General features: G+C 37.1%; 1 protein-coding gene across 2 annotated transcripts in view; it reads right to left on the minus strand.

The window, feature by feature from the left end:
- LOC137278128 (sodium/calcium exchanger 2-like) overlaps window positions 1-19,382 on the minus strand; it is a 125,750-nt gene that overhangs the window by 15,931 nt on the left and 90,437 nt on the right. For both annotated transcript variants that reach the window (XM_067810277.1, XM_067810276.1), the window contains 6 exons: window positions 17,635-17,659; window positions 14,099-14,266; window positions 9,980-10,142; window positions 5,220-5,343; window positions 4,921-5,050; window positions 1,502-1,592 (listed from right to left, as the gene is read on the minus strand). In XM_067810277.1, the coding sequence (XP_067666378.1) occupies window positions 1,502-1,592; window positions 4,921-5,050; window positions 5,220-5,343; window positions 9,980-10,142; window positions 14,099-14,266; window positions 17,635-17,659 (701 nt within the window). The remainder of the gene's footprint in view (window positions 1-1,501; window positions 1,593-4,920; window positions 5,051-5,219; window positions 5,344-9,979; window positions 10,143-14,098; window positions 14,267-17,634; window positions 17,660-19,382) is intronic.

The raw sequence follows: 19,382 nt of genomic DNA on the forward strand, positions 1-19,382 counted from the left end.
GAAGTTGGTACTTGCTTTAATGTGAAAGCAAAACTATTACGCCAGCAGTTACATTAATATAGTGCTGCAAGAACACTTGAAAGTGTTATGAACAGGTTACTATGAACTACAAAACAATAATTAGAAACTATCAAAAACTTCTAAGAAAACGAAATGTCTTACCATCTGAAATGAAAGAAAGACAATAACACTTTAGCACATGTTGACACTTCCATTAGTTTCACTGTATACTGACACCTATAAATCATGTTTAAAACAATATAACAATGTCTGATTTACTCCAACAATTAATGAACTGTGTTTGGTAACTTGGAGATACATGGACTAATAAAACATAGGTTTAAGGATACTATTTTGTCTCAGGTGCCAACTGATTTCAAGAGCAAATAGGTAGAAGTAATAATGTAGCTGAAACACTGAGGTCTTGCATAAATCATGCCGAAAATAATGTCAGGTAAATGGAAATTCACTAATTTTTCAGAATCCCTTGTTGTTGTGAACAATACCTATTCTAAAGATGTGACATACTATAAAAGACCGTGACCCTAACCCTTTTTGACAAGAAAACATTGTACATTCTAAAAAATAACATTATAGACATTACTTGAATTACTGATGTTCTAGAATCATACAAATAATAGTTTACAGCACATATACAGGTCAGATGAATGATGTATGCTCACATAAAACTTTGGATTAGGTAAATCAGAAAAACTACTCAACCACAGACAGCTGATAACTATGTGAATGTGTAGGGCATCACATTCTTTTTTTTTTCCAGGTTTACAGATCCAACCAAATTCATAGGTAGAGAAAGCCTGCGAAAAAATGTTTTGTTTTTTGTTTTTCTCGTGGGTACTTTTGAATTATTTATTTTTTTCCTTGATACTGAATGTAAATACTGTTTTGACAATAAAAATAATCTAACGAATTTTTATACGAACAGTTTTTTTCCAAAAGACAAATTGCCTCTTTCATCACCTTCACAAAATTCCTATCCAAATGCATTTCTTTACCTGATCAAATTACAAAAATCATTAATATCTGTAAACCAAGCAAACTCAAATCCTGTCTATCTGATAACAGATGCTCACTAAGGTCTTCAAGAGGGCTTTTCACAGTATCTTAACAGTATGTTTAGATCTAAGAAATCAATTCCCTCAGTTTAAGACAATGTCATGGTTACACAGTACTTAAAGAATACTTACAACAAAAGCAGAGCATTTGAAATGTCTGTAAAAGCCCTCAATTCACATGTTAATTTCATTAGAAATTATGAGAATTAAATGCAACCACTCTTTGTGACTGGAGTTATCTCCACACGACAATGTGTAGCACTTAAATGTTAATGATAAAACAGGGTTACAGTGTTAACAGTCTTGAGTACAGAAACAGGACTGCCTCGCTAGTAGGATGTATTCAGTATTACACATGCTGACAAACACACAAGAGTAGAGTCCCCTGCCTCCTGTTTTTGTCATCATGTGTATTAGACACATACCCTTATTGATGTGGCACACTGTTGCACTCCTCATGCCAATACGAGCTCCAAGACTGGGGTTTCGAAGAGTGATGATGAAGTTGACAGCACGCTGTAAAGGAAAAAAAATATGAAGCAATGACAAACTAATCTGATATATTGATCACAATATTTTGTGCATGTTTTGCCGAGAACATCAGGGCATAAAACATGGACATGGCATCATACAACTGTAATCTTCTTGTGCTCCATTAAAAACATTAGTTTGCTCTACATTAAGTTAATTCATACAGTGCAAAACTCAAGCATAGAAATACAAGACCCATATGACAGCAATAATAATTTTACCATTTCTATGTCACAAATTATTGTCATCATTTGACTGTTTGTTAGGACCATAATGAACCACTCCATCCAGTCCATCAAGCTATTCCAACTGAAGAATGTGAAAGAAGTCATCAGTAACGTCTTGAAACCAGTAAGTGTGACAATGTGAACGCTTCAAATCTTTCATCATCCTCGATAATATCCATATACTTCTGACAGATGGCTGAAATTTTTCAGCTAGCGAGCCCGACAGTCTGGTGCAAGATGTTCCAAACATCACAGTGAATTCTTGGTGTCTGGCCTGATTGGGCTGGCAACATTTTCAAGATCTTTTCCTACCTCTTTCACTCTGCCTTTGCAACAATTGTGTTGCCAAGTTTAATCAGTTAGATAAAGGAAGCAGAAGTGAGTTATGATAGTAGCCTTGTGACTGGTATGCTCAACTTCCTAGCATAGACATCTGATTAGTTAAAAGCCAGCAAAGGGAGGTAATACAATTACCATAGATGCTTCTAGTGTACTAGTGGAGATTTATCGGAGCATATACACTGGGGATTATTGAGGATGATCTTTCATGTAGTCCAAGAGATAAGGCATGATATTTACCTCAGAGGTCCAAAAGGTTCGAACACTGGTTCCCATGGAAACTATGTCTGAATTTTCAGAATATGTCAGTCTTACTAGTCAAAACGTGACCATTTTTTTTGCTAGAGGGCACTGAAACCATGACAGCATTTTTTTTCACCCATTATCCACTACTAGAAATGTTGATTTTTTTTTAAAGAAAGGATAACATATTATATATCACATGGCAGCCAACACATTTGGCTTTACTAAAATCATAATGATATGTATATCTCCATACTCATTACTGTGTCAATACACAGAAAAGACAAAAATGACATATAAAACAGTAAAAAGGAAATCTTTCCTCTTTTCACCATACATACAAATAATCCACTAAAGGCTATTTCTTTTCCTATTTTGGACTGACAAATATATAGCCAATAATTTGAAACAAGAATTGTACTTCTACCTCTTTAAGCAATAGCGGCCAAAGAGCATATTTTTTACACTTAATCCTTACCTTGTATGATTCTGAATATTACTATTCCTGCATGCATGATCCCAAAAGATCCCGGCACAAAGCCTTTTGTTTTTCTTGTTATGAACAAGAGTCATCAGAAGGTGACATATCCCCCCTAGCCCCCACATGTTTGAAAGGACAAATAATGTGAGAGTTACTCACTGTTTTTTTAGACTAAGTTTCAATTGTTTCCATGGAATTCATGAAAATTATAAATGCCATATATCTGTAACCAGCAAAGTCACAATTTCAAGATCTGTCTCATATATCTGCCAAGATCTGTTGAAAGATATGAAATGGTTTTTGAGTTGTACTCTGAGAAGGAAGCCCATTTTGTGATTAAGTTTGAAACTTTCCATGGAAACCAAGAAAATAATAAAACACAAAAACCTGTAAAAACCAAAAGGCACCACTTTGGGGTCTGCAACACACATCTGTCAAGTTTTACGGACAGATATTACGAAGTTTTTGAGTTCTGCTCCGGAAGCGAAACACACCTCTCACTTTTGAGACTAGGTCCAAAATGTTTCCATGGAAACCGAGAAAATAATAAATCACAAAAACTTGTACATAGCAAAAGGCACCACTATAGGTTCTGACTGATGTATCTACCAAGTTTTGCAGAAAAATATTGAACGTTTTTTTGAGTTCTGCTCAGGAAACGAAACACACCTCTCACTTTGGAGACTATGTCTGAAACATTTCCATGGTTTAAAATGTTTCAGACATAGTCTCCAAAGTGAGAGGTGTGTTTCGTTTCAAAGTACATATGTTTTCCCTTATGAAATTGGAACTGCAAATCTCATACTTGTAGACAGACGCTGTAAAGCATGGCCACCAGAGAATCACACGAGCATATTCAAGTGACAATACTTTAAGTAATTTTACTCAGAGTTTTTGCCCCATAAATGTGAAATATGTATAATCAACACTACAGTGAGGATATACGGTCCTTTATGAACGCGGTAAGTGGAAGTTGTATGCGCATGGAATGAGGTGAAATAAACATTGCAATTTCACATACTCTTTCACCGACTTTACGGTAAACTATGGCCTACACTATAGATGATGAGGTGATAATCTTGTCTCTTGAGAATAATGTGAAATTTGCTATTGCAGTTCTAGTGAAAAGTGTACCCTCATGAACATGGTAAGCGCAATTTGTACTCAAATTGAATGAGGTGAAATACACATGCAAGTTTGTTGTAACTGCCAGCTCCAACAAATATGACATTTAGCAAAACAAAATATGTATACATATCCATTTTCTATCAATTACACTTCCTTTTGAGTCGTGATTAGATGCAAAATAATTGTGATTTCAGTGAATAATGCAGATAGAAGTTATTATTGTTAATAACTGCTAGTTGTCTTGTGGTCTGACTAGCGAATTCACAATTTATTACTGTTTTCATAACAACAAATAGCTACAATTGCGATCCATTGTCGCATTGAGAAAAGGTAACCAATCAATTTTCGATTATACTCAATCTTCGGGAAAATAACCTTTTGTGCAAATGCAAGGATTAGACCCTTCAAGTTAGTTTGAAATTTTTTATTTAGGGAATGTTCATGATCTATGGCTAGGGGAGTGATATTTTTTCTTTTTTTCGTTTTTAGTGGGTGTTGGGGGTCACCATTTTGTTCTGTGGAGGTAGTTGGAGTCATCAATTCTGTACACGTTTTGGGGGGTGTCATTGATTTTGTACTTGACAAGTGGGGAGTAATTTACTTTGTACATTAATTTAAGGGGTGTCATTCACATTGTACATGAAACTCCATAAAAACACATATAATCATACACCTCTAACCATAAAATCTGAACGGTCCCTAACAGACATCTAGAAATATTAATTCATGACACATGTAAAACTTGAAAATGGTTTTTATCCTAAAGCAAAGCAAACTATATTGACTCACTTTGTTGAAATTTGACTCAGTGTTTCAAGTTGTGACGAGTCATTTTGACTCATGGTCATGAAGTGTAAAATAAATCACTGAGTACGAGAAAACTGATCAGTAGTACCTTCGTGTCCTTGTTAACATCAACTGATATTGTTTTGGAAGTCTCTGCATGGCTGAACTCAATAGTGCCACTGGAAGTGATGTAGTCAACATCTGGTCCTAGAATCTTGCCCCCTGTGCCTGTACCATCTCTGCAACATTCACCCAACAGCATACATATACACTTCCATATTGCAGACTCTAGTAGCGTTATCTTGATATTTCTTCACAAAAGGTAAAATATGGTACTTGGTTGCAGATTTAGCAACATATTTTGGACAACAATCACTTAGACATAATAATAACTTTTAGAAGACATACATGGTGGAGTATTCCAGCATGACTTTCCCATCACAACCATGTTCCCGGATGATCCTAGCTGTCACCTTGCCTTCCTTCAAGTCAGCATGGTAATGGGCTTCCTCAAACAGGAACTCTCCTGGCTCTGTAAACAAGGGCAAGGCGTGTAATACAGCAGCGGAACCCCGTTAATCTGGGATCCAGCAATGACAGCTATATGTTAGAGGAACAGAAAGAACATAGAACTCATTCACATTGTCATGACATCTACTTCATTTTGTTCATACTTCACAGAATTCTTCAAATTGACCTTGTCAAAAATGCATGTATGAGCTCAGTAGATTGACATATATATAACTGAACTAAATAAAAATAACATGCCACACATGAAAACTAGATGTCTATTTTGTAACAGTTGAAAACATGATTGTCACTTACAATTACCAGTATTATAATAAACCAATTCATAAAAGCATGAGGTTCTTATGATTAATGGAACTGATGTAATCAACCTTAAAATAGGTATTCTGCATTCTGGCTGTCATCACAGTATCAAAATCATCACATGTCTGTTCCACAGTCAGCTATTGCTTGATAATTGTGACCTCTACGAAACCTCCGATTCACATCTGTCAGAATATACCTCATGCATTATCAGCTGCTGAAATCTAAGACAACCCTGAAAAGGGAAAAGGGTTGTTTTAAAGGGAAATTTACCCCTAAGAACCTCTGTGATGTACACCCAATTTCTTTCAAACTTTGGCTCTTTGGGGGGTTTGTAAAAGTTACAAACAATATTCTTACAGCTGTTTGGTCTAGTCGCTCAGTCTAATTCCCCAATCCATGGCATCATCTATCCAAACCTAGGCTGCTTTGGGCACACCTGACCTTCCAGCAATTGAAGTAAATCATTAGCATGTTCAGATGAGTTCCCTAGCTAAAGCTGGAAGCATCCATGTGCTGGTAATCCTTGAGTACTGGGAAAGAGGTGTGTTGAAGGCACCCTTTGTCAAGGACATATTAACCTTACCATATCTTGTTCTTGTTGGGTACAGTACAAAAAACTAGAGAAAAGGTGCCACAGTACACTTCCCATGGCACATTTGCCCACTAGAGTTGGAATAGCTGTTGAAAGTTTCAGTTTCAGTTTATTCCAAGGAACTGGTATAATCACTGAAATTGATACAATCAGTTTATAAAAGTCTTCATCTGGAGCTCGTAGATCATCTAATGGAAAATTGTCTACAGTAAGCTTTGCACTTTCATGAGGTAAGTGGTCATCTGTTGTTTCCCCTCAAGCTTTCCAATTCAGTAATTAACTTGGTTTAACAAAAAGACTTTCCATAAAAGGACAGTGGAATCATTACAACCATACATTCCAGCATCTAAGGTTTCATTTGTTTGTTTGTTATTTACCGCTGCACTCAGCACTATTTTAGTAATTTGGCGGCAGTCTGTAAATAACTGAGTTTGGGCCGAACAATCCTGCTTTAACAGCATAAGTATAGATTAAGCGATTAGGATACAATGACATGTCAAACATGTCAGCAAACCTGACCACCCAATCCCATTAGCCACCTCCTACAACAAACATGGGATGCTGAAGATTAATTCTAACCTACATCTTCATGGGTAGGATCTGAGGTACTCCTTATCTTGCTTGAGGCATGACATCTGAAGATTAAATCAGGAAATGAGCCCCCAGTTTTGAAACGAATACTCACAAATCAAAACCCAGTCCAAAGTAAGGTGTACCATCCATAGAACTGAAAAGGTATGGTTCATGATGGCACGTGCTGAGTCTAAAAAGAGTCTGAATAAGCAAAACATCTGCCGTTGTAATGATCAGTCAAGGGATATTATGTCTGCTTCTCACAATCATTAATTGTCCAGGTGACTGAGAACTCTTTGAGCACTGCACATTATCCTGGCTATTTTGATCCTGTTTGGGGTCTGCTACACACATCTGGCAAGATATGCCAAGATGACAGATATTAAGAAGTTTTTGAGTTGTGCTCTGGAAACGAAACACACCTCTCACTTTTGAGATGAAGTAAGAAATGTTTCCATGGAAACCAAGAAAATAAGAAATAAAAAAAAACCTGTACATAGCAAAAGGCACCACTTTAGGTTCTGATTGATATATCTACCAAATTTTGCAGAAATATATTGAACGGTTTTTGAGTTCTGCTCTGGAAAAGCCTATCCCTCCATTCTAAGACTAAGTCCGAAACGTTCCATGGAAACCAAGAACATAATAAATCACAAAAAAACCCTGTAAATAACAAAAGGAACAAAAGGTACCACTTTGGGGTCTGTCACACATATCTACCAAGTTGTGCCGAAAGATATTAAGTTTTCTGGGTGTGCTCCGGAAACGAAACACACCTCTCACTTTTGAGACTAAGTCCAAATGTTTCCATGGAAACCAAGAAAATAATAAATAACAAAAATCTGTAAATAGTAAAAGGCACCACTTTAGGTTCTGATTGATATATCTTTTGCAGAAAACGGTTTTTGAGTTCTGCTCCAGAGATGAACCCACCCCACTATTTGACTAAGTCTAAAACATTCCATGAAAAAAAAAAAAAAAAAAAAAAAAAATGCCCAAAATCTGTATTTAGCAAAAGGCACAACCATAGGTTTAGATTACTGTATCTATCAATTTTGGTCTAAAAATATAGAACGGTTTATGCTCCAGAAACAAAATGATTACGGACAGATGAGGCATCGACTAAATACCCCCGCATTACATCCCGGGGGGATAAAAATCATATAAAGGAAAAGTCATTCAAATCACTTGAAGTTCTTTATAAATATGTTCTGAAGTATTTGCAAACTTGCTCATTCCTCAAGCGATATCCATTGGAGAATCAAGGCGAAGCTGATCCTCAGAGTGCCATGTTTGCCTGCCAGAGTTACAAAGCATACCGGGTCCCATGTATCTCATGCGTGTCACCTGTCAAGATGACATGGCTAGAGGTCACTTGCACCTTATGGTCATCTCCCCACAAAGATAGAACTCCAGTGTGGGGCCCTTGGACCTTTTGCTTGTCTCCCAAGAAGATATTAAGGCCAGAGGTCACATATTTTATGCTCATCTACACATGGAGATATCAATGCAAGAATAAGTCCCTTGTGTTTCGAGTGTGTATTTCGTTCAATTTGCATTGTCACTGATCAAGTGATAGTGAATTATTGGGTCACAGTGTTTAGGGTTTTGAGTGATATGATATTTATCATGGGTCACATTTCATATCATCGGTATTAGTATCTAAAATACTAGCACGCCTTTTAAGGTAGCATTTTAGAGTTGCCTACCTTAAGCAACGCTTCTGTTTATGTTTTGACTTTTGGCAAACACAAGGTAGATCACAATGGTTCCATACTTTGCTGGAATGCTCAAGAATCAGTGACTGTGTATTTAAAGACTTAGGCTTGTAGCTATACAGAAGTTGTGCCTTGCCTTGAATCTTGCTCTTGTCTGCTCAATACATGTCAGTGTTGCTGGTTCAAAGGTGATTTCTTATACCTTTATTAATTTATGCTTGTCTCCTAATGGACAGAGTAGGTCACGTGTGTCTTATCCTTGTCTACCCATGAAGATATAAGGTCAGTCTGAGTCAGTGTTTTTTTCTAACTTGCTTGCAGTTTGTATCAAAGCATGGTTTGCATATGTGCAGGACTTTGGAATGGACAATGTCATTTATGATGTCTAAAAAGAGTTCATGATGTCAGGAACATTCCTGAAATTGTCAGTTTAAGGTTTTCAGAATATGGGGTTTGGAATAAAGGCCAACTGGCCTTAGTAAAATTCCACCTTATTGAAGGTGGTTTATCTGTGGGGCTGATAAGAGTAAAATTGTTGGGAAGTGGTCACTTCCATAAACGTCATTGTGGAACAAACATTCAAACTCTTTTAAAAGACTAGAATCTGTAAGTGATAGATCAAGAGCTGAATTTGTTCTAGTGACAGGATGGAGATAAGTGCATAGATAATTATTTGAGAGAAAGTCTTCCATGACCTTTCCCTTAGTGTTTGTATCAGTACTCCCCCATAGAGGATTATGGCCACTAACGTCACACATGATTATACATGTCTTCAGGAGTTGATCATAAAAGCTCTGATAATCTGATAGGGAGACAGTTGAGGAAGTAGGAAGACAGAGTGAACATAGCATAAACCATATGTTCAGAGGGACATTCGGACAGCAACCATTTGTAGGTTGGCTTTAAGTGGAACAGGGCTATAGAAGATGCCCTGCCTCACCAGGATAGAAGTGTCTCTTGTAGCTTTAACATCGAGAGAAGAAATGTAGGAACTGTACCAACAGATATCGGATTGATCAGTTCTTTTCAGGGAGGTTTCTTGGAGACCCAATTTGGACGGTTTTAAATCTTGCATCAATAACTGTAGTTCATTAAAAGTATCCTCTGCAATTCAAATGAATCATGTTTTGTGGATTCATGATGCTTCTACTGGTGATATATCACAAGAGCATGAGGAAGCATTTTGAATACTCCTATTAGTGTCAGGTGGAGATGAAGTGACCTCCATATCCAGAGGACCAAAGGAGTTTTAGCTCTGTAGTTCTTGTTCTTTGTTGGTCAGTCGCACAGGTTCTGATACTGGCTTTGACATTGGTTTACAAGTTTATGAGTCAAAAGTTTTGACCTTTGGTTTTGCAGATGTCACACAACAATATACAGACATATACTGAAGCAGCTTCAACTCATTTACCCTTTTCCATATACCATTATATCGTCCTACATGTGCTTACCGTCATCATCAACAATTGTAACCCTGGCCACACTCGGATCACCCAGTCCGCTCTGACCTTGAGGATTCTTCAGTATCAAGTAGAAATCAACATCGGCTTCATACTGGTTGTCGTTCACTATTGGGATAGAAAATGTCTTCCGGTATTCATTTTCTTTGAATGTCTGTTTGAAAAGAAGAATACCTTTATTGACAACTTACTAAACAACAATAGTACTTTCAGCAAAACTAGAGTACATTTAACAAAAGTAAACAGATCCTGTGGCAAAAATAAGTTCAAATGAAAAATGTCAATCACTGAGAAAGTCCTGTTACGATTCACTTGTTTATGTGGTAAACTGAACTATAATACAGTCCGTTTGAGTCAGAAACAGATTGATGTATGATGATTGATGTAAAACTGCCACATAAATATAAATAGTACACATGTTTCTCATTTACTAATACCCAACAGCCTTTCTTATATTTGAGCATCTTCTGGGCTCCACCTAAAAAGTTTAAGAAACTATCATCACTGAAAACGCAAAAGTTGTTATCTGTCATGGTGGGGTGAAACCACAGGAATGGAACAGCCACTATCTCATTGTTCATGGGATACACATGCCTGATGAAAAATGAAGTTGAATGCTGACGTTAAAAAGCTGATGATTAAAGTGTACGATTTTTCTGTGCTGAAGTCGAAAGAGTCAAACCATTTTATGCCATTAACAAATTTCTTAAGCAAGCATCAAAAGCTTTAGGAGTATCATAAAGGGTACTGACAAATGTTCTGGAACACAAACATTGAGAGGGTGATGCGAAGCAAGTAGGGGTCTTGTCAAAATCATACAAATTAAAACATTTGGACAACTTTCGAAAGAACCTTGTAAGGCAGTCTATCAACAAGCTCTATTCTGTAACCAAATACATGCCACTGAAAATTTTAAAGCAGTATTTGAATCAAACACAACCTAAGACTATCAAAGTACACACTCTGGCAACTCTTACACTCCTTCGGGTATTGTTATAAGAAAATTTAGGGGGAGAATAGTTCAGTACTGTGTGAACGCCCTGATATATATAAATAATTTTCTCAGGGAAATAAAGAAGAAGCGCAAGGAACAGTTCGAGCCAGTGTACTTGGACAAGACCTGGGTCAATACTTCGCACACTGCCAGAAGTCAGTGGGTCCCCAAAGGGGGTCATAAGGGGTCATGTAGAAAGCTGCCTCTAGTGAAAGGAGAGAGACTAATCATTCTCCATGCTCCAAGCAAAGGCTTTCTCCCAGGCTGCGACTTGGTATTCTGTGAAAGATAACAGAGACTACCATTCAAAGATAAATGGGGTGGTTTTCCTCGATTGGGTTGAAAACAAGTTGGTACCAGCTCTACTAGAGAAGTCGTTTATTGTAATGGACAATGCCCCATACCACCGCGTGCAGTAACCCAACAGTAAAACCCCAACACTGAACAGTCGAAAAGGTGATATGATATCATGGCTTGACAAATTTCAGATCACGCGGCCTTCAAAGGCAACAAAGCCTCAGCTATATGAAATCATAAAAACCCACAAAGGTGAACCTTTCTACAAAGCTGACAGTTACATGAAAAGTAAGTCATGATATTCTGTGACTTCCACCCTATCACTGTGAACTTAACCCCATTGAAATATGGGGTATTGTCAAAAGGAGAAGGAATCCCTTATCAAAATCACGACTGAAACTTGACAAAACTGTGTCAACAAGGTAGCGAACAACATTGAACAAGGCTACTGGTCTCGGGATGGCTTACAACAGGCAACTGTGGCACCACTTGTCATCACCTTAAGTCGTGACTATGACACTATGACAGACAAGGAACCGACAGGAATAGACTTTGAGATGTCCCCCGCCATGACTGGCTGTTCCGTTTCTGCGGTTTCACCTCGCCACAACAGACAACAACTTTTGCATTTTCAATGATGACAGCTTCTTAAACAACTTGTTTGGTGGAGTCTGGAAAATATAAGAAAGCTGCTGGGTATCAATAAATGATAAACATTTGTACTATTTATGTTTATGTGGCAATTTTGTACCATTATAAAATTTGCAATTCATCAGTTCGTTTCTGACTCAAAGGGACTGTAGACACACAAAGAAACTGTGCATACAAAAATTAAAAATCTAAATTCATCAAACCTGTGTAGACACATAAGGATTTAAACTCAGAGATTAATGGCATGTATCCAACATGCATGCACATAGCATGTTCCGTAATGTCGGTGGTTTCGTCCCTGAGACGTGCAATATGTTGTTGCACATGCATTCCAGGAAAGAGAGACAGAGCAAATGAATGCCACACAATACTCTCACTTTCAAAAGCTCAACCTCTGCCTTTGCGATCGCTAAAAAATTTTAACAACTTTTGAAATGCATAGCATGCCCAGGCTAACATCTGCACCACGTCATGAGGCCACTGGGATGGTCCGTGGGGTAATGTCTCAATGACAAGTAGATGCACATTTACACTGCCACCAGAACACCATTTCTGCACTGGGAAGATGCTATCAGAACGCAAATGACGTCATCCATTGGCCACATTCTGGACATCCATGTGTACCAAAGTCAAGACAGAACAGATGGATAACGGTGACCCATCTTCACCACAGGTTTCAGACTGCAATGATGACTGCCTGGACCATCCCATGACTTCACTGTATTCACCCCAACACAGTTCAACAACATTTAAGTCATCAGAGGATCAGACCACGTCCTGCCATACGACCTATCCTGACACAACATCATCAATAAGCTTGCCGAATGTGGTGCCGAAATTATGTCCGCAGACCAATGTTTTGGTGGAGAAATATTGTTTTTACAGATGAGTCCAGGTTTAACATTTCCCATAGTGTTGGATGTCAACATGCCTATAGACACGTGGGAGAACGTTATGCACAGGGCTGTGTCTTGAAGACGAATCTCTTTGGTGTTGGTGGTTCAGTGATTATATGGGGGTGGAATAACAGCACACCAAAGAACTCCTTTGATGATTGGTCAGGGCAACTTGGATCAGATTCTTCGACCTGTGGAAATTCCTTTTCTGCAATGTCATGGCCCTGGGTAACATTCCAACAGGACAATGCCTACCCTCATATGGCAAGGATTTCTATAGATTTCTTGCAACACCACAATGGTTGACTTACTGCCCTGGCCTGCAAATTCACCAGATCTCTTCCCAATAGAGCATGTTTGGGACAAGATGGATCTACACCTGTGGTCATCATTGTGACTGCCCCCTTGTGTGACGTCATTGTGACTGACTTTTCAACTGAAAATTTCCCAACTTGTTATGGTCTCATGATCCCTCCATTAAAGTTTATACCTTTGACACTGTTATCGTACTTATCAACTGGGATAATGTTTTGACAATGCACAGTTTCTTTATGTGGCTAGTATATATCCCTTCATTAACTTGATTCATTATTCATGGTCACTAGAATCAAATATTAACAAATATTTAAAAGAGTGTGCTTTCTACATGGAACTAGTTAACTGAGATAGGTAAGTTAGAATAATTCTAAGCCACGAAGTAGCAAAAATTTTATCACTCTGTCAGTGCCCCAACTGCACCATCAGGCTGTAAGTGGCATTGTTCATGATGTATTACTTTTCAACTTTATAGAAATTTCCAATGAAATGTTTCAGCATAAGCAACTACAACTAGAGTATTCATGAATACATACATATTTGTACTTATTACTAGGTATATATTCATGTAGCATATTCTCCGCTGCAGTCCAAGAATCAATGCTTAATACGTAATGATACTGCATGAAACAATATACAGACTGCAACAAGACCTCACATTTGAATAAATCTGATAGTATCTAGTTGGCCAAAATATGACATGTGTCCTACAGCACATAAAACCAGGACACTTGTAAAGTTGGAAGTTGTTGGACCAGATAAAGAGATGTAATCTGAATTCAAGTACAAACATTTTGACATCCTCAACATGTCATATATAAGTCCTGTTCCTAAAATGTATGTATTCCTTTCATGATAAGTGTCATGCTCATAAAGAGCCACATGTCATGTAACAGATTTAAAGTGTCACAAGATGTAGCTCACTTTCACTTTCTATTAACTATAAATTGTATGTACCAATTTGCCTTGAGTGTATGTGAAGTCTTTGCCAGGCTTTGCTGATCCTTCTCTGGTTTCATAGTCAACTGACACAACTCCAATATGAATAGAGGACTCCATGTCCTTTGATGAAGGCACGCCCTGGCTTGTAGCACTACCATTCTTGAAAACAACCTTTTCTTGATTCTGCACAAGAAAGAAGCATATACCAGACACTGTTCCAAAATGCTGAAATTTGAAAGGGAAAACAAATACTTTGTTTGTTGTGTTATATTCAAGCTGTATGACAGTAATTGGTAAATAATTGAGTTTGGACCTTACAATCAAGTGGTCAACATCACAAGCACCATAAACTATGTCACTGGCATTTGATGACATGTGTCAACCAAGTACAAGTATTAACACTAGCATTTAGCAATTAAAATACAGTGGACATAGTATACCAATACAGTGTAGCCATTAAGCGTTCATAGTTACTTCTAGTTCCTAGTATTACTTTGCAGCAACGGTTTTAAGGATTTTAATGAATGGTTCATTTGTCTACACCGCCAACTTTTTCAGTTAGTTGAGCTTGGATCAGTCACTACCCTACCAGCCCAATTGTTTGCATTAACTAAATTGTTCTGGTTGAATGGCTGATCCTTTTATTCTACTGAGCGTTAAGTTCTTGAGAGACATATAGAAGTTGGTATACAAGAAAAAGACAAAATATTATGGATGGAAACTTCCTCCTTATATTGTACACTATGCTACTGGACTATTCCTTGCCCCTTCGTCACGTGAATGATGAAAGAGAGAGGAGTAGTCCAGAAATGATGTGTATACAACAAGTGTTTGCTATTAATATGGCTATGTCCCCCCATCGCTAAAGAAGAATGAAACATTTCTTACACATTTACTACTTTTTACGTTTTGGTCACATACAAGATGCCTGAAATGACTGGTGTCTGTATAATCACCCAATGTAGGCTGTCAAAATGCTGAAGACATTGGGTGCAATGTTTTATGAGACATCCAGTTTACATCAGTTTGAAATGTTTCAAAGTGTTATGGTGATCTTAAAGATAAAGTCAAGGTCACCCAAACCAGCTGGTGTCTGCATAATCCCACAATGCTGGCTGTCACCAAATGTGAGGACATTTGGTACAACTGTCCATAAGATATTGTGTTAACAAAGTTTGAAAAGTGGTCAAAGTGTCATGGTGAAATTGAAAATAAGGTCAAGGTAACCCAAATCAATTGATGTCTGCATAATCCCCCAACGTAGGCTGTCACTAAATTTGAAGTCCATCAGATATCGTGCTATTAAAACATACATGTGAAAAGTGGTCAAAGCTTTGCAGTGTCCATGAAAATAAGGTCAAGGTCACCCAAATCAACTGCTGTCTGCATAATCCCCTAATGCAGGCTAGCACCAATTCAAAGGCATTGGGGAGAAGAGTCCATGAGATACTGCATTAACATAAGTTTGAAAAGAGGTCAAAGTGTCATGGTGACCTTGAAAATAAGGTCAAGTTCACCAAAATCAACTGTTGTCTGTGAAATCCCCTGATGGCTGTCACCAAATTTAAAGATGATGCGCACATGTATTACACGTTAATAAGAATTGGGATGGACGGTGCTGAATACATAGTCCCTCACTCAGAAGAAGAGGACATGAATGATACTTTGTCTTACTCCTGAGAGTTAGTTTCTTGTGTTTTTTTTAACCCTCATATGTCATTATGCTTAGAAGCACAAACAGCTGACAGACAGACAGATAATTTTATTCCTGTCTTACTCGTGGTTACATGATATAAACAGAAATGCTGAGAGCAAGTTGACTCATTTTGAAGAAATTAAATTTCGAGTTTTGTCTAAAACTAAATGCACAAATACACATAGAATTATAACTCTTCACAAACAGGTATATGAACAAATGTTAGCTAAATAAGAAGCATGTTTTTTTCCTATGATGTGTGAGAAATGTGTGATAGTGATTCTCCAAGTCAGGTAAATATTGAAATATTCTTTAGAAGTTTATCACATCTAGCATGTGCAAAATTTGTTATCTTCAAATGTAAAGGTTGATTGGTTATGTTTTGTTACAGCACTAAGACAGCTGATTTGGCAATCATATTCATATCCTCCAAGAAAAAAATCTGTGATACAAGGGGATGTCAAAAAACAATTGTGAGCCTCACCAGGACAATGATATAAATGCAGCTGTTTTTATGTTTTATTTGTCTGCATACAATGTAATATATGTCAACCTCAAGCAAATTGGTTTGCTATGTTCCAGCCTTGTTGTTTGACTTTTTATCTTGGTAGCCCCCCAAAACCTGAAATCTGAATCTGAAATAAGTGCTTCACAAACTTCAGGAAACAACATATGCAAGAAACATTTTGTGTGTTTGAGGTAGGTAGAAATCCGCTAAAATCAAACTTACATGTTAAAGTGCATAAAAATGCAATTTGAAACTACAATCACTAGTTAAAGTGACTCTCCTCTTCATGTTTACTGAAAGAGGTTTACTGAAAGAGCTTGTTTTGGAAACATTACCCACCCCCTTCCAGATGAAGTAATCGTAAGAACATATAACAGGTTCTAATGTTTTCACTATTTACACAAGATACCAAGGGTTTAAGCTCAATACTGAATAGTCACACAAGTGTCAGCTCCCAATATATTGTAAACAACGCCAGCTTGGATATATGGACACAACTGACACTGTTGATTTTGACAGGAATACATTCAATACCATTCTGAACATATTTCATATCATACTATCTGAGGACATACCACCATCCAAGAGGTACCAACTGACATATCGTTTTCATGTTCTGTAATTATTTAACAAATACTATACCCCAATGTGTTCTGATGACTCAAATCTCATGAAGCACATTACCAACATACATAAAACTTTGGATATGGCTTTGCTAATGATCCCTTCATAATAAAATGGAAACTTTACATTGAGAATATAGTTAGGCTCACCTTTTTTGACATCCCCTCGTATTTCAGGGGGATCCTTAGTTTGTGAAATATACATCGTTAACAACATTCAGTCCACTTACGTACATCAGGATTTTGAGTTCCTTTGAACAGTATCATTTTGTTTTGTCCCAAGTGATGACAAGATATAAGGTCAGTGTGGGACTCAAACAAGGGTCACTGCAACCTGCAACTCCTAACTGGACCAGTGCACCTGTACTAGTCTGTCTTACAGTCCCTGAACCACAATATTTTCCCTACAGCCTAGCCCTATCTGCAATGCTAAAGCCCTAAATAGAGCACGTCTACATTTTCCCAGATTCAGGTTCTGAATCTCTGTTCTCCCTGTGGCTCCTTTTCAATTTAAATGAGTTTATTTGTTACAATCCAAATTATGTATATACAGAGACTAAGCACAGTCTTGGCCTAGTTGTTTTAACATGAAAAAGATCTGAATATTAATATCCCAATTTACTCGTTGTTTGTCAAACTTCATTGCTACTACAATCATATAACAATCACTTTATGGAAATTATCAAAAATATATGGAAATTATCAGAAATAATGAATTACTTACAACAATGTCAATCGGATTCCTTGGGCTGAAACAGAGACAGGTGTATAATCATTAACATCCAGACATTTCTTCAATGGCATTGCTTAGCCACAATATATATCTGAAGGCATTGCCTCAGGCTCACCACATGCACACATCAGTCTCTTTCCTCTAAAAACTCTCTAACTTTTACCACTATCTGTTGTTATTATTGACAGTTCAGTATACATATTTCAAGTGAAACGTAGTCTAGTCTGGAAAAGAATAATTTCTTAAGTAGTATGATCCTCTACAATTTACCTTTGTGAACTTAGTAGGAACATAAGAAATAGGAATACACTACAAGATATGTTTTGTTACTGATGAAGCACAGGTACTGCAGGAAAAATGAAAAACAGAAGAAAAAAAACTAGGAAAATATAGTTTCTTCTATAAGCTGATGATATATTCAATTTTCAAAGGAAAAAAAAATAATTGTCAGACGTGAATAGGGCTTTGAAACATATTATTGCCAATTAAGCTTTGTAAATACCATTTCAGAGCTCTTACTGGGCATTGTCCTTGGGTCCCATTGACGTCTTTTGAGTCTTGACATACAACTTCTGCAGTGCTCTAATTACAACCCTAAGTGGGTCTTAATGCTACCAAGTGTAGGTCCAAAAGCAAGGTTTGAAATCCTTGAAGCAATAACTAATGCCATAAGTAGGCAGTTTTTCATGATAGGTGTGATAAAGATGCTTTCTCGGTGGGTAAAAAAAAGATGATGTAATATATATCCGCGCTGGTAAGCCTGGCATTTGATAAATCTCTTTTCATAGAAATACATTTTCTCTAACGCAAAGCGATTTAGCGTTTTGGAACCCAGTACTTAAAAATATGAATCCCTTGTTTGACTTTTTGCCAATGCAGAACAATATCCTCTTCAGATTTACCCGGGTAGTAGAAATTCTGGTACTGCTATAGGTTCATTAACTGTTCTACTAACCAATCTTATAACACTGTAAAATATTTAGGGACAAGAGTAGATTATCATATAACTCTGTTATGATTTACTCAAACCGAACAAAATGCTCATGAAGATTCTACAACAGATTATTCCATTTCTTCAGAAAATCTACAAGCAGTGTGTGAGAAAAGATATGAAAAAAAAGGACAGGAAACACATTTTTAGGTAAGACAGATATGTACTAAGAATAGCAAACCATTAGATCTAGAATTCAAATTCCAGTAGATACACTCAACTATCTATATTAAAAGACAACAGTTGAAACAGAAATAAGTACCTGTCCATTCTGTGGAACAAGAAAGGAAAATACATGTTCATTGAGAATGTATGACCAAGTACATGTTTTGGGTTATAATGTTAGAATTAAGAATGTTTCAGCCTAAGGCTTTTTAACAATTTACTCAATCATAATCTAAAAGTTTATAACAGTAAAATGCACATTCATGTTATGAATATACATGAAATAACTCTATCTTTACCACTTGTCACTATGTACTCATACATATTAATATTGCTGACATGTATATTGGCAGACAACTACAACGTCAACTGTGTTTGTTTAACTCATTAAGGCCGAATATGCGGCAAATTAATTAGCTTCTCACAGCGAGAGTCGCTTATTGGGGGTAATAAAAAGCACCTCTTATTCAGCGAGAACCGCATATTGGGGGTTATGAAAAGCACCTCTCATTCAGCGAGAGCCGCGTATTGGGGGTTTTACATTTTAAATTCGTACTGTACCTATAATTTCAATCAATTTAGC

The sequence above is a fragment of the Haliotis asinina genome, chromosome 3 (genome assembly GCF_037392515.1).
Source record: "Haliotis asinina isolate JCU_RB_2024 chromosome 3, JCU_Hal_asi_v2, whole genome shotgun sequence".
Taxonomy (NCBI): domain Eukaryota; kingdom Metazoa; phylum Mollusca; class Gastropoda; order Lepetellida; family Haliotidae; genus Haliotis; species Haliotis asinina.